The sequence below is a fragment of the Sinocyclocheilus rhinocerous genome, unplaced genomic scaffold (assembly GCF_001515625.1).
Source record: "Sinocyclocheilus rhinocerous isolate Xijiao unplaced genomic scaffold, SAMN03320098_v1.1 scaffold1694, whole genome shotgun sequence".
Classification (NCBI taxonomy): domain Eukaryota; kingdom Metazoa; phylum Chordata; class Actinopteri; order Cypriniformes; family Cyprinidae; genus Sinocyclocheilus; species Sinocyclocheilus rhinocerous.
The window spans coordinates 754,952-771,792 of record NW_015626863.1 but is presented as its reverse complement, the minus strand read 5'-3'; the positions used below and the strand labels follow the sequence as shown (position 1 = coordinate 771,792).

Genomic DNA, 16,841 nt, shown 5'->3' with positions numbered 1-16,841 from the left:
GGTCTCATCTGCGTCCACTCCGTCCAGCTATTTTTAACTGAACAAAATAGTTCGTTTTGCTGCTTGATATTGGTGTGTCTTATCATATTATTTTAATGTATTATCTTAATTATGAACACACTGGTTTGTAGAGCAAACAGTTTGACCGTTTACTGCACATTGTTATTCTCCTCGTTATTTACCTATAGCGGCTAATGAACCGGAAGTCTCACCCATAGGCTTACTTTGTGTTGAAGAAAAAGGTGGATAAAAATTGTACCCAGATATCATAATAGAGTAGCTAAGTGTTACCACTAAGTACAGTGAGTAGTTAGCAGTTGCTGTTACCAAAAGCGACTTGCAGAAAACTATATAAATAACAGACCAAACTCACCGTTGAATTAATCAGAATGAGCATAACCGCAAACAGCACCAGATCTTTGAACTTCCCATAGTTCTTCTCAGACAGAACCTCGTAGAACTGACTCGGAATAAGACCCACTTGATAAATCACAAGCTGAACTGAAACAGAAGAAAAATATGAAACCAACACAGATAGAAGACAAAACAAGCTGTCATAACTCAGTCCAGATGTTATAAGTTTAATACCTGAAAGCGCGACTCCAAGAAGCGTCATGAACATTCGGACACTCTGGTTGGACCAGGATGGGAAAAGGATCTTCAGAATTCGGCAGAATCTTTGGAGAAACCTCCAGTCTAGCTTTGGTCTTGAGGAAAAAACACATCCACACAATCTTAGAGACAACAATTAGTGACAGTAGTTCAATAGTTCAGTTAAAATATAGGGTTCAAACTGTCATCGAGACACAGTAAACAGCTGCATTTTTGTTTTCTATTCAATTGATTTCTAGATTTCTGTCAGTTCAGGACTTAGCCTACCTTTTCACACTGCTGTTCTTCATGGGTGGCATGGTGAACGTGTATCAAGAGACCTTCTGACTGGCAAATCTAACTTTGCTTATATCAAGCTTTTAGAGGAGTTTATTGGATGGGCTTTGGGTTCAAAGTCTAAGACAGCATGTGACAGCGTCAACATGTAGTTAAATCTTACAAACACTGGTCATAAACAAAGAGACCTGACGTTTAGTTGTACAGTAATTTATTAGGGATCAAACCACTCGCGATCCATTATAATTTTTGTGCCGCATTAATGGACAAATGAATAAATGAGGCGTTACTTTATTTCTACATTAATTTCCTATCACATGCAGGGTCACATGTACACAGAAACGTCTTCGTCTCTGTTTGGACGCGCATGCGCGGTCTGATGCTCCGCTGCCACCTGCTGTACAGGAAAGTTTATGACAGGACTGCCTGAATTTATCCACTGAAGAAAATATTACTGTACTCATAAATCCCATGGGCAACAAACAAGGCTCTTTACGTTAAAATATGAATGTTAACAGAACTAAACATTTTTATAGCGTATAATATATATATATAACATTTTTTATAAACTTTTATGTGTTAATTCTGGTAATTTATATATGCATTATTATAGCTCATCTTATAATGCATTAATGTATGTAACTTTTTAATGTTAGAATGAATCAGTATATGTAGAAATAAGGTGAAACATTAAATAAGATTAACAAATCCTTTAAAAATATTGTTCATTGTTAGTTCATATTATTGTAGTTAGTGTTCACTTTGTTAGCATAAACAACGTTATTATTGCTGCAAAGGGAAAACAATATTTATTAAAAAAATTTTTTTTTACCGCACATTGGTAAAAGGTAGCATACAAAAATATCAAACCATTGATTTTTAACTAACAGATACTGTAATTAATGATTGCATTATAATTTACAAAAAGTATGTTTGTCCTGGATTAAAAAAAATAAATAAAAATTTTTTTTTAATCAATTGAATTGGAGTTAAAATACAGGCATTTTCACTGGTGATCTCAGACTTTGGGACTCATTGTATAATAACAGGATGCTATCACTTTACAAAAACTTAAATAGTTACCAAACCTGGTTTCTGGCTACTGTATATATTTAAAAATACAAAATTAATAATTGATTTACAGATGGCAAGTATTTCAGTCCTTGAAATGTGACCTGCGGTTTGAAACTGATCTTCAGACCTTACCTTTAGTCTGCCAAAGTCATGTACATTCTCTTCTGACTTTCAGAGAAAATATACAGCATGCATGCTTGAGTAACACTCAAGATGTTTTATATGTACTTGGGCCTTAAAATGACTTTTATCAGACCTGTTTGATGTTGTATTTAACAAAATACTTTCCAATATGTAAATGAAACACATTATTGCACACTGTAGAGAACAGAGTAATGGGTCAGTTGTTGTAATACTGCAAACACACATAAACAATTTTAGATAGATAGCAGTGTTGTGTTGATGTGGGGGAGCTCAGACAGATTATTGATCCAGAAATTCAGTTTTATTTTCATAGACTAAATGTAAAGAACATAACAGGATTTGAGAATAAATCCTATGAGCACAAAAATGTTCCACTGCAAGCGATTATTTACAACAATGAAAAACATTCCCTTTCTCATCAAAAGGGCCAACAAACACCAGTGCAACAAATTCAGATTTCATATCACGTCTCAGAGAAACCAGTCAGGCCAAAAATGTATGTGATTTTGGCTCAATTTAAAATTCTTGATTCTTATAATGGGAAATTTTATGAAATAAAGCAGCCTGATGCTAAAAATAGGCACTGTGAGATATGAACAGATATTAACATAAACAAATATGTACCCACAGTAAAACACAATAAGCTTTCCACTTCACGCCATGCATATATACCACATGGCTAAATAAATAATATACTGATTGTTCAAACAATAAATCATAACTTGTGTTTTACTGAAATGTGTTTTTTTTATATAATTGACATTTTTCCCCTCTCATCTGTACAAATAACAATATGCCACTCAAGTATGGCGACAATATCTAACAAGCATACATGGTGTGATATATATTGAATAGCTGATATCTACTCTACAGTGTACACAGAATCATGAGTTTTGCTTGAAAAACATGAATATTCCTTTGTCAACCCACTTCAACATTGTCTTTGATCGGCGGTTTCCACAAAATACAAAGTACGTATGGAAGCGATATCGATTTGGTTCGGAAAAAAATTATGCGTGCTATGTCAAAGCATTTATGATAAAAAAAATGATTGAATGTGAGCAGCTGAATGTCAACACACGTGAGCATCAAATACGTAAAGTCGATGATTATATCAGTTTAAAACTGGTAGGTATGAAAGAAACAAAGTGCTCTTGTCAGACCAGTAAAAAAATAATAATCTGTACACCTCATCACCTCCTGTTCAAAAGCTGGGGGCGTTCCATAGGGAGAGTCTCCTCATTTATTTGATTCGTTTAGCGAATGACTTTCCATCCCGACAGGTTTTTCCTCTTCTCAGCTGAATTATTCTGCATTCTATATAGTTATTTGTTAAATGGTAAACAGGCTGGCAGTATGACTGTGGCACAGGCCGGTCCAGCTAAAGGTTCAGCCACTTCTCCTTCCATTTCTGTCCATGTGCCTTTCTCTGGGCTGTAACAAATGGTGGATGACTTGTACGCCCCCTGCAAGAGACATTTGACAAGTTATTCACACAATATTTCATTCAATGCTTCAAAATGCTTTTTCATGCATATCCTGAAAGATTTTAGTTGATGGGGAAGTGTGTCATTTCTGCATTACTATCATTATCAGAATTGCAAACATTGCGGTTGTTTCCGAACAGGTTTCCTGAAGCCATCTGCCATTGGTCAGTCAAACAGATAGTCCCAACCCCGACATCCCACCATTGGTCGAGCCCATTTTGCAATTTTGAGTGGTTGAAAAGTTTAATCAAACAGAGCAATGTTTTGATAACACCTTTTTTTGGGGGGAAATCAACCTACAAATGACATACAGTTAACTCTGCATATTAAACTGAGATACTTTAACGACAAAAATTACACACTTCTTAAAAATTTTTTAATTACATTTGATAATATATAAGGGCATTTTATATTTTTTTTATTTCATTTTTACACATTCATATTGTTTTGGCTGGGCATGGTAAATACACACACAAATTGAAAAGATGTTTTAGCCAAAAAATTAATAAATAAATGATAAATAAATAATAATAAAATTTATTAATTTCATTTGGGTTTTTAGTTATTCATTATTTTAATACATGTTTTTTCTATAAAACAAAAACAGTACATATACACAATTGTTTATATTAAATAATTAAAAATGGATCAAATTAAATATCTATCTATCTATCTATCATCTATCCATCTATCTATCTATCTATCGCATTTAAGTGTAATATGTGTTTACCATGCTCCAACTGTAGCCTCCCACTAAGTAAATACTGTCATCAAGAACAGCACATCCAGGCCCGCTGCGTCCCTCTAAGATGGGCGTTTGCAGGATGCTCCACTGATCTGCTTTAGGGTCGTAGCATTCAACCAGCATCACATCCAAATGAGAGAATCCTACACACAGAGAAAGAGATCAGGGGAAACCCCTAGCGTATATGCCAAGCTCTTACTCGGAGGCGTAAAAGTGTTACTTTAGTAAGCTTGGAATTGAATCACTAAAAAGAAACTGTATTGATTACTGTTGCATACACAGTATGTGCCTCCACCGCTGCTGAGATTTGGGTTACGGCTATAGAAATTACCCTTTAAGTGGTTTCCCCCAATAGTGTAGAGGCGGTCGTTCATGCCTGCGAGAGCATGTATGGCTCGCTTGGTGTTCATATCCTGTTTCCGAGCCCACACGTCCATCACAGGGTCGTAGCAGTACAGCCAAGACACATATTCACCATTGTGAACGCCACCTGAAGCATAACATACACAATACCAGTTTCAACATAAGGACACACATTTACAAAAAGAGATTTACAAAAAATCAAGTCAATATGGAATTAAAACTTGACGGTTTTTACTTTCTTAACCCTTGTTATGTGCTGAAAAATCTAATTTGTTGCTCCCGGTCAAAACTAACCAGTCTTTTAAAAATTGCTTGTAAATCTTGCATATGTCATATTATCACCTAATCTTAGATTCAATGTTTTTGTCAACTTGCGTTTTTTTTTTTTATTAGAAATTATTGATTGTAGACCTCATTGATCTGAGTTTATGCACCTCAGTTTTTGAGTGAAAAAAGCATTATTTGGATAATTTTGGCAGTATTCATTCAAAAGCTGAGGTGTATTATCTCAGATCAGTGAAGCCCGCGATCAATCAGTTTCAAAAAGAGATAAAAACGGAAAACAAGTTGATAAAAAGATTGAATCCAAGATTTGGCAATAATATTGCATGGTATGCCAGTCATTTTTGATCGGAACCACCATAAGTATAACCCCGAAAAAAAGTACAAATATAATACCCTGTGTGAGCAAAGTTAGTAAGTTTTGGTCCAATAACGTGATAACATTAACTAGCAAAAGAAAATCCTCTCCGGGTCAAAAAGACCGGAAAACAACATGAGGGTTAATACACAAATTCTGGTCTGATTTGTTTTCTATCCAAAGTGACTCACATTGCATTGAAGATATAAACTTATTTATCAGTTCATGCATTCCCTGGGAATCAATCCCATGACCTTGGTGTTGCAAGCACAATGCTCTATTGTTTAGGCTACAGAAATGATTCATAAGTGCACGTTGTTCCAAAGAATAATGTTTGCCATTTTATGTTGAATTTAAAATGAAAGTAGCTGTTTTAGTGTTCAAAATACCTCTAACAAATCAAATTGAACTGTGCTGGTAATAGTAAGTGGATATTTTAGTTCAAACATGGCAACTGTTAGTACCGTCTCAGACACTTTGATTAATTCGCTGTTTGGGTGAGGTGTATCGTCAAACCTGAGATGTATATTTTCCCATTGTGCACGGCACCTGCGTGCGCAGCCAGCGGCTGTGGAAGAGACGAAACGTAATTCCATTCGTTTGTCTCAAGGTTAAAGGCTTCAACGCTAGACAGATAACCTGTCTCGTTCCTTCCCCCAACAACATACAAGTGCTTATCCAGGCAGCAAGCGAAGAAACTCGCTCTCCTGAAACAAAGACAAGATGAAAAGATCGTCTCTTAAAATCAGTCAACGTAGAGACTGTTTACAGCAAATATCCCCGTCGCAGCCAAGAGCGGAAAATTCATCACAAAGGCTTAAGAAATAATCATAGCCATTTTATGAAGAGCTCTCATTATTTTATGAATAATAAGTCATTTTTAGAAGGCATCATACCTCTCCTGCATGTGCGGTAGTTGTATCCAGCTATTGAATCTCGGATCATACCGACTTACAAAGTTAGTGCTGTGTTTGCCTGTGAAGATGATATACATATTAGTTTTATTCACACAGTAACATTATAAATATTGTTTAAAAATATACTATAAAACATTTCAGGCACATGCACTGAATTATAAGGAAATCAATGTCTGTGACAGCATAAAGTTGTTGTATTCAGCTGTACATAGAAGTCACACTTATTCATGTTTTACCATTAGGGTTCCACTGGTCTTCTCCACCCAATAAAAGCAGGAAGTTCTCCACCTCAACTACACAGTGATGGGCGCTGTTATATGGCATTACTACAACACAGAGACAAAACTGATGAGTCTAGTGCTTCAGAATGGACCATTTTGAGATTAGCAGCATCCAAAAATCAACATTTACAGTAAATATGGTGTAAATGGTGCTCATTTACTGTTTGCCCATCATTTAATACTGTATTAAATATGTAAAGAGTAATAACCAATGCTGCAATCCAAATATAATTTTAATAATATATTATTTTGCCACATATTATTCTGTTTTGTTCAATTTTACACACATTTTAGTGTTGACTGCATTTGACTAGTTTAACCATTCAATGCTGTTACCCAAATTATTTTAAGAAAAAAATATGATTTTATCAATAACCACAAACCAACATTTGGTCCCAAACTAACTAGACAGTCTAATTAGGCTAAATTTGCAAAGCTATTACCCATTCTGGCATAACATTTTTCTTTTTCTTTTCTAAATAAAATTATAATATATAAACACAAATATATATGTTTTATACACATTTATTAAATAGATCACATTAATTACATTTGTATATTATATTAATGTGATCAGTTTACATTTGATGTGTATTTAATATGAATTCTTAGAAATCACGCAAGTTGCAAAAATTGCAATATCATAAAAAATAAACAAAAACTAAAACAAAAATACTGCATACAATATACTTCGACCTCCAGACGTTGACAGTCAGCACACTGTAAAAAATTACCGTGAATTTAACGGTTAAAGACTGTAAAAATGCTACAGTAAAAACCTGTTAAATGGTTTACGGTAAATTCCCCTACTATATACGGTGAAAAACTGTATTGGACATTACATGAAATTACGGTATTTATCTGTAAATTTAAGTTAAAACCGTAAAACCTAAAACGTTGCTACCGTATCTTTTACGGTAAAATTCCGGCAACCACAGCTGCCGGTTTTTTACCGTAAATTTTACAGATTTTTTTTCAGAAAGTGCACTTTCTGCAAAAAAAAAAAAAGGAATCCTTATTTAACAGCATTTTTCACAATATTCAGAATAAAATGCCGTCACAACCAATCATAACCAATTTCCTCATATTAACAGTTCCGGTTTGTGGTAGATCTGTGATAAACAGGCTGCTTTCCAGCAGTAGTCTTTCCTGTCTCCATCTCCTCTAATTCCCCAGCTCCCACAAAAGTGACCCCAGTTGAAATAGAGAGAAATGGTCGTGAGGTGACAGTCATAATGAACATGATCATGTTCACTCCATAAATCTTCGTCCGGTGCCCGTGCAGCGTAAATCAGTCGTACGCTAAGAGCCACCTGTCTGCCACGATCATTCATTTCCACTGTCACATCTCCGCTGCCTGATGGATCACAGTTGCTGTAAAATTAGACAGCCTTGAATCACGCTTTTTTCCCGATTGGCCTCTTCTACCGCAATCTAACTGGAGTCTGATGCACCGAGGCCTTTCCATTGAGAACGGATCCGGACTGAATCGCACGGCTCCATCCCACGAGGGGAACCTCCCGACTTTCTCGCTGCACACAAAACCAGACTGATTGACACAGATCTTACTGTCAGTGAGAGAATGATTTGGCGTCTCATGTGTCTGGAGGCATGCGAGGCTTTTGTGGCCTGCTGACATTTACTGCTGCAGACGTGACACATGTGCCAACAGACTTGTGATTTGTTGCGAGATGGTTCAAATGATCATGAGGTCACAGTCTAGGCTTTGTTATTGATCTTACAGCCTGATCTACACAGTTGGAGATGCATCATATTGCTAAACTGACTGATAAGAAACATGCACACTGCAAAGATATATGATATTGACTTTTAAAGGCACAAATCTCCTGAAATTCAGCTCACTAGGACTTTTAACACAGAAAAAAAAAATCCAAATTTTAATTTTTTTATTTTGGTTAAAGAAAATTAGCAACATTTTACAATAAGATTTCATTTGTTAACATGAGGTAACTACATTAATTAATGTGAACTAACAATTAAAAATACTTCTAAAGCATTTATTAATTCATGTTTATTTCAACATTTACTAATACATGATTAGAATCAAAAATTGTATGTTAGTATTTAATGGACCTGAGATAACATGAACCAACAATGAAGAGTTGTAATTTGATTAACTATCAAGGATAACATCAACTTGCACATTGTTAGTTAATGCTCTAACTAATGGTAACTAAGGGGACCTTATCGTAAAGTTACCAGACAATTAAGCCTATTTTAGGACCATTAAGACTATTTTACATTGATTGAAAATAAATCATTAAATAAATAAAAATCAAACAGCAATATGCAAAAAAAAAAAAAAATTATATAGGGTAAATTAAGGTAAATTTTGAATTTTGTATGTGAATTCATAGCAGGGATATTTTAGTTAACCAAACTAAAACCATTTTAAAAATGGTTAGTTACTTTGTTACAAAATAAATGTTAACTGAAATAAAATAAAATATATATTTTAAAAAATACAATTATTTCAGCTAAAAAAAAATCAATTATTTTGATTTGATGGAAAAGTGGTTCATTGTCATGAAAATAATAATACATCTTAAAAGACTTTATGCAGTTCAAAAAAATTCTTAATTTGTTTTCTTCGTGTAAATATGTTTAAAATGAAACATGTTGTAACACATCTAAAAAAAAAAAAAGGAATAAAAAATGGCATAAAGGGGCACAATATATAATATATGGAATAATCAACACATTTAAACTTGTCACAACTGTTTTTTATCTTCTCGTTTTGACCATAGCACACTGTGTGCACTAGGTGGCAGTCTCACCACAGAGCAGAAAGCCATAGAAGCAGAGAGGTGCAGCCAGTCGTGAGAACCATCCTAAATAGTGCTGATGAAGGTTTTAATCAGTCGCCGTTCCCCCCCTTTTGGGTTTCGGCTCATTGCAAAGTTATGATTGAATGTTAATAACCTGCACACCCCAAACGACATCAAGGGGCTGCTGGTGTGTTCACAGGATGATTTTGCAGTTTGGTCGCTCCGCCTGGCCATGGGCCATTTAAGACTCGACGTCTGAGGCAGAAATAAAGGACATTACACTATGACCTTATGAGTGTAAGTTATATAGATCCAGATGTAATTCATTAATGAATGTTATGCGTGCTGCCAAACGCTTATAAGCAGGTTTCAGAGCTTAAGGTGTCTTTGTAGGTCTCACACCTCAGCGATGCAGTGATTGGATGACTGAACGCAATTTTAGCCATAAAACAAAATGACTGCACGTCCGTTTATGTCCTTGTTTTGCCTCGGTAAGGAACAGACACTATAGAATCATTTTAATTAAATCATAATACATTGTGTCTTGGCTAGTTGCTACACTACTTTTTTTATGGTGTTTTTCAAAGAAGTCTCTTATGCTCACCAAGGCTACATTTATTTGATCAAAAATACAGTAAAAACATTAATTGTGAAATATGATTACAATTTAAAATAACTGTTCTACTTGAATATCTGTTAAAATGTAATTTATATCCTGTGATGAAAAGCTGAATTTTCAGCATCATTACTCCAGTCTTCAGTGTCACATGATCTTCAGAAATCATTCTAATATGCTGATTTGCTGCTCAAGAAACATTTCTTATTATTATCAGTGTTGAAAATAGCTTAAAATAGAAATCTTTTGTAGCATTATAAATATCTTTATTGTCACTTTTTAGCAATGTAATGGTAGTGTATCACGGTTCCCACAAAAATGTTTTCAACATTGATAATATAAAAGCTTCTTGAGCAGCAAATCAGCTTATTAGAATGATTTTTGAAGAATTAACTTATTTTGAGTTATTGCATGCTATATTGAGCTATATATACTTAATTTAGGATTATACTCCATTTATGTGGTTTAAAAAGTGCTATGACACTGGACTTTCAAAAAGTTTCCCCTTGCCAAGATTCTCTGCATAACATTACCTGCTACGATTTCGAAGAACAAACTCCAAGCATTTTGAGTGAGGAGGCTCTTGCTATACCACAAGCCACCTGGAGCTTGTCATATACACATAACAGTGCAACTGACACATTTACAGACAGTAAGTGATTGATTCTGTACTAATTGAGTTCTGTACACGCCGTTTAAACCATCAACAGCTAGCTCTGAGGCTAACAGTTAGCCGCAGGAATCACAAGCAAGAGGCTTTACTTTAGACTGATATATTACTGTATATAAACTGACTATTTGTTTCAAGGAAAACATGCATAGGAAAGAAAAATCACCAAGGAGATCTCTTTATTGCCTCGATTGTTTCTTGTAGACAGCAGTGAAATTACAAGTAGAGCAAATGAGATCTGTCTCCAGCTTCTCCGATGTTTCACCTGAGAAATCTCCTCTATAGTTTCACAAGAAACCTTAACAATGTCTCCAACTGCGCTCAGATTTGCTAAGACATCAAAGTCTGCAATCAGTATGAACTCAAGACATTGAGTTTGAGCAGAATTAATATCTTAAAGGCATTGTTCACCTAAAAATGAAAATTCTGTCATTATTTACTGTCCCTCATGTCTTTTCAAACCTGTATGAATTTCTGGAACACAAAAGAAGATATTTTTAAGAACGTTGGGAACCAAACAATACTGTACTTTCATTGCATAGACAAAAAACAACAAAAATATATCTTTTTTTATGCACAGAAGAAAGACATGCTGTACAGTTTTGAACTGACATGAATAAATTATGACAGAATTTTAATTTTTGGGTGGAGTATCACTTTAATTGTTTCTTTTAGACAGAAATTAAACTAAAATAAGTGCAAATGGACACTTTTTCTTTTATCTCCTGATCAAAAGACAGAAATCTCACTTGTGTCTCCTCTGTCTATCAACATGTCAACCATTGGCTCTTTTGTGTCTTTTAAATTTTTTCTGTGGTTTTAGGAGAAGCATTTGAGAAAAAGTTGTGTCTCAAATGAATCACAATAATTAGGATCTCCATTCCAAGTCTCCTGAGCTATGAAAGAACAACGTCTGAGCATTAAAATGACATATTCCATTCCAAGATTACACTACTATGTAGGGATGTAACGATTCACTCAACTCACGATTCTGCATGAAACCGAAACAGCAGAGGAGCTGAATGAGATGCAGATTCACTCTCTGCCAGCAGGTGGCGCTTAAAGCGTTTCCTTGGTTTCCGCTGTAAACAAAGCAGCGCTGCACTTATGAACTTTAATATGTGTTATACAGAGGCAAGATGAAAAGAAAAAATACCACGTAAACTTTTCTAAAGACAGTAAGTTCCCCTCAGACATACGTTCATATAAACTCCTACCCCTAATTGAATCGCGATTTGTTTAGCATCTCAACCGATTTGAATCGTCACGTATTTGAATCAATTTTCAACCGGCTCGCGGTTAATCGTTACATCCCTACTACTAAGACATCATTTTTGTGAGTACTCAAGGTTCCAACACATTTGATCTCCATTGTTGTCTTTTAAATCCTTCTAAGAATTCTGATTCTAATTCGTCAAGCCAAAACACACGACAAACTACTGGCAGCACGCAAACGGCTCGCATTCCTTCCCTGCTGCTCGCAAAGACAAATGCACTTACGAGAATGTTTGCCCTAATAAAGCAGTTCAATAAGAATACGTGTCATCTTCTGATGATGAATCTTCCCGAGATCATTAGATTAAAATTAATCTTGCCGGCACGCTTATGCAAAAAGACAGAGGCATAAAAATAAAAAACACACACAAGCGAATCCAGGCGTTACAGCTCCACAATGGTGTGAAGGCAGTCACGCTCTGATTAAAAAGTTACATTAAAAGTGATAGTGATACATCATTACCTCCTGCATCTCAGGAAGCTCTCGCTCTATTCTGCTCTGCGATGGAGCACAACCCAACACGGGCAGGGTTCTTCCTGTGGAAGAGAAAATACCATGCTAGCAAGGCACTCACTTGTAAGGATCTTCCATGTCTTCTTTTCGTCGTCGTAGTACTGAACCAGATTACTGGGGAGGCGGTCGGGACCCGGGGGCAGGCCTCCAACCAACAGGAGCATCCGTTTGTTTGAACGAATCCTGGGTTACAGAGGGACGGGGAAACAGATTCATTAACAATTCTGTCATTAGCCGTTATTAGTGCAGAGCAATTACATATTGAATGAGATGCCACAACAAGGTAAAAGCATGTACAAACACAAGGAGGGAGACAGCAAGCCGAGCAGAGAACATGGGAGAATATTAATGCTGAACGGCTCTATCATCACTCTCAAATGAACGGAAAAAAGAGAAATTACTTCATTTTTAAGTTATAGAATCAATTAGCCCCACTGCAATGATGTTTCTCTAGGATTTGTGTGTGCGATGCACAAGTGCACACTAATGCAGGATGTATTTTTTAGGTCTAGTTACTAGTGATAACTCTTTGTTGGAAGTCTCATTTTAAATTGTGAAATTAACACAAGCACAAATATATTAAGCAACATATAATGCATTGTTTGCATTTGGCCACATTTCATGTTTGTTTATAGCTATTTGCTTTAAATATTATCTGTAAAGGCCACAAACTCTTATAGTGACAAAATCAGACGTGTGGTTGTGATTCAAGCCATGTTAAGGTCTTGACAGCCTCATTTCTTCCTTTATGTGTTCTTATCCTATTGGCCAAAGTTGTGCATGTGACTGCTGTCAACAATGAAATGCTTTTGAATACCTTGGCTGAATATGCATCCATCCATTCAGTCAATCAATAATTTAATTAAACAAATCAACTAATTTCAAATCAATAGTAAAAAAAATGTAGTTGCAATATGATCAGTTTAGAGACCTTGGGGTTAGCCTGTGCAACTGAAATCTTAGATTGAATAAGTGCTTTAAAATCTGGGTGTTCAATATTTACAATCCCTTCAGCTCTGCAAGACTGAGCATGGGAAATAAATGGACAACTCCAGCCTTGTACAATGAAACTACACAGTCTTCAACACTAGTATCATCATCAGGACACACCAATAGAGTCATTCCCTGATTCCATCTTATTCAAGTTCATGGATGATGCTCAGCAAATAGGTGACATAACATAACAGGTGAAGAGAGCTGATAAACAATGTGACAAGTGATTGCCAAATAATAACAATCAAACAATTTATCAGTCTAATTCTATTAGCAAATGCATACTTGTAAACATATCAAGCCCTTTTGACGTTCATAACATCTTAATTCCTGAGTCCAAAATTCCAAAAAGAGACTATTAAAATGAGAATATCTCATTGCAAACAATCTCTCTCTCTTATTCTCCAACAACTGATTCCCGTTTATTCCACGGTCACCTATTCCTGCTAATTATCCCATCTGCAGACTGCAATATTGTCTGCAGTATGCAAGCTTGCAACAGTGCTGAAATTAATCAACCTTGAAACAGTACTATGAGGAATAGAATGAGGATCTCACAGATAAGGCAAAGCGTGGAAACTGTGTGAACAAATATGGATCAGATATTGCAACAAACGATTGCTAATCTAATCTAATTCACTTAACAAGTTAACTACACGGCACGAAAGAATGTATGAGATCTTTACCAACAAGATTGATCAGTTTACTGACACCTGTCAAGCCTGCCATGATCACGTGCACAGAGTATTGTGTAGTGCTTTATATTTACACACTCATGTCTCACATAAACAACCTAAAGGATGAAAACAAACTCAACTTTTCTTCTGTTTGAAATTTCCTAACTCAAATTGGTTCTACCCAAAAAAACTGTTAAAATACAAGTACTTAACATTATTTGTCTTTCTTGTATATCTAACACTTCCATGCACACAACCCCTTGGTTAAATTTACATGTTAAAAAATGGATTTTAAAAATAAAAACACTACTCTTCACCCAAAAGCCACAAAAATATACAGAAATATGTTGAGACGATGAAGAAGATCCTACCTGCTGGCTGTGGTCTGTCTGCAGTGCTGTCTGAAGGGCATCAGGTGGTAGTTCATGGCATCCAGGAGCAATTTCTGGCACACCGGATCGCTCCTCATAAAGTCCACCGACTGCACCCTCTCCACCAGCTCTGGGGCAGGGATGAGGGCGAAACGCAGGCGCTTCATCAGGTCGGGAGCGTAGTGCATCCTGGTCTCCCTGTCGTGCTCCAACCACAGCACGGACATCTGAAAGAGCGCCAGCTCCGACTCCACGGGCGGAGGCAGGGCGTCCAGCATGGCGCACATCTCCTCAAAGTTCAAGAGGAGCACGTCCTCCACCAGGTACTTGTTGGCGAGCTTCTTGGTCTCATCCAGCCCGTGCAGAGCTGCGATCTTGCAGATCTGCTTGTAGTTTTGCACCGAGATCTGGTCGTTGAGAAACTGCACGCTGAGTTTGGTGATCTGGGGGATGTTGAGGATCTTGCTGACGGAGAGCACCTCCTCCACCGTGTCCAGGGAGAGGGTCACGTTGGCCGTGTAGAGGTACTCCAGCACCAGCCGTAGACCGATGGAGGAGCAGCCCTGCAGCACCAGGTTGTTGATGGTGGATCGCGGGCTGGGCAGGAGCTTGTCGTCGGGGGAGGAGGATGGGGTGCCGCTGCTGCCTTGGTCCTTCGCCGCCAGCCCGTCTTCTCTGCTCAGCATGTGCGTGGAGAACAGGGACCTGAAGTACTGCGAGCAGGACGCCAGCACGGCTTTGTGGCAGTGGAACTGCTGTCCCTGCGCCGTGAGAGTCACATCGCAGAAGAGCTGCTTCCTCCACAGCAGGTTCAGACCGTGCAGCAGAGTGTCGCTGTGAGTCGGGTCAAACGTGGAGGTTCGGTCACCCGATCTGGACATGACTTCGGGGCTGCGCACACTTCCTGCGAGTAAACAATGCCATTGGTGCACTACACTGCATGGAACTGCATCAGCCGGTTTTATAAAAGCATAAGCATTCTGAAGGTATCTCATTCATGCATGCATGCAAGTTGGATTTGTGCATATATATCTACGGTATATATATCGTGCATGCATGCAAATACATTAAGTTTGCAGCATGCAAGCATATGCATTTACCAACCACACGCATCCTTGCATTCCCATCTATATATCTCATGCATGCGTTCGTGAGCACGTCAAATCCAATGGTCGCTGCGGGCTGAAACAAACTACGCTCGGTTGTTGGAAAGCAAAGCACACGATCTAGCCTACAAACTGCCCGCTATCTGTTATCCGGCCACGCAAACACACACACACACACCCCCCTACAAGATATAAATGCGTGCACACATTCCCCCCGATATGCGATACAAAAGCAATTAGTTTGTCTCCCGCAACATCAGCATCATCACCACCATAGATGTGCGGTTGCGCATCGCTTTGGTCGGCAACAACACAATGCAATCGCTCCGTTCAACAACACGCGCGGTATTTCTCGCCCAATCTGAGGCAGAACAGCAGACGAAACGGCAACTTTCAGCCCGTGGCACATTTACGCACAGTGCGCACCCGTGCCGAATACTAGTAATAGGTATCCGAAACTTACCTGACTTAAAGAAAAGTAAAGCTGCGGCTCCTTCAGTGCACTTTCTTTGTTCAGTCCTGTTGGAAAAGTCTATGATCGATGGATCAGAATCCTAACCATTGATCCCCGCTCATTCAAGCTCATTGATCATTTATGTTTCCTCTGAATTAACAAGAAGAAGTAGTGTGTGTGAGTGTGAGAGGGGCTGTGTGCTTTCTGCAAGAGAAGAAGAAGAAGAAGAAATATACGTGTGACAAATTATGCTACCAAGAAACAACACATCATTATCCTTGGGCCTGGGGCTCAGTGAGTCGTAACGAGAGTAATAGGAAATCCACGGTCGGGGAGAGAAACGGACGCGCATGGCCGGTGGAGAGAGACCGCGCAGGGGTATGGATGCTGGAGAGACTCGCAAAATTATGGCTCAAGGCTATTGTAAAAACTGTCGAGCGTAAATGACTGCGATTTCAAACATCTATGGAAAAAGAGGAGAGGAGAAAAGGCGAGTCTTTCCTCTCTTTCTCTGCGTTATAGAGAGAACCGTCAAGTTTTAGTGCGCATTGCTAATTAGTCAATTTCTCTGTTCCTTCACAGCCCGACGCCTCTGCTGCTGAGCTGAAACTGCTAATTTCTGGGACCAGCCTTTTTTTTGGGCTCTGAACGGGGGATGGATGAATGGCTTGTCTCGCACAAATGACAAAAAGCCCCCCTCTGCCTTAATCTCCATCGCCAAAATAACCCCATCTTTTTCTCCTTTTGCTTAGTCCTTCAAAAGAACGAACAAGGGACTTTGGGCAAACTTGTCTTGTAGTCTTGAGTGAGCATCATGGACATGACATCAAATGCAAA

The 16,841-nt window shown here is 37.7% G+C and overlaps 2 protein-coding genes across 3 annotated transcripts in view; both read right to left on the bottom strand.

Annotated features, from left to right (window-relative positions):
* abcd4 (ATP-binding cassette, sub-family D (ALD), member 4) overlaps positions 1 to 1,225 on the bottom strand; it is a 6,290-nt gene extending 5,065 nt beyond the window's left edge. For both annotated transcript variants that reach the window (XM_016524271.1, XM_016524266.1), the window contains exons 1-3: positions 880 to 1,225; positions 589 to 707; positions 374 to 501 (exon numbers count right to left, since the gene is read on the bottom strand). In XM_016524271.1, the coding sequence (XP_016379757.1) occupies positions 374 to 501; positions 589 to 707; positions 880 to 911 (279 nt within the window). In that variant the 5' untranslated portion in view covers positions 912 to 1,225. The remainder of the gene's footprint in view (positions 1 to 373; positions 502 to 588; positions 708 to 879) is intronic.
* Positions 1,226 to 2,621: 1,396 nt separating this feature from the next.
* On the bottom strand, positions 2,622 to 16,214 carry LOC107717384 (kelch-like protein 14). Its single transcript, XM_016524118.1, has 9 exons — positions 16,014 to 16,214; positions 14,445 to 15,348; positions 12,465 to 12,586; positions 6,495 to 6,584; positions 6,238 to 6,316; positions 5,858 to 6,048; positions 4,670 to 4,828; positions 4,324 to 4,481; positions 2,622 to 3,572 (listed from the first exon to the last, which is right to left on the bottom strand). Exons 2-9 carry the CDS (start codon positions 15,323 to 15,325, stop codon positions 3,432 to 3,434), a joined length of 1,821 nt encoding a protein of 606 aa, XP_016379604.1. The 5' UTR covers positions 15,326 to 15,348; positions 16,014 to 16,214; the 3' UTR covers positions 2,622 to 3,431.
* Between the last annotated feature and the right edge of the window lie 627 nt (positions 16,215 to 16,841).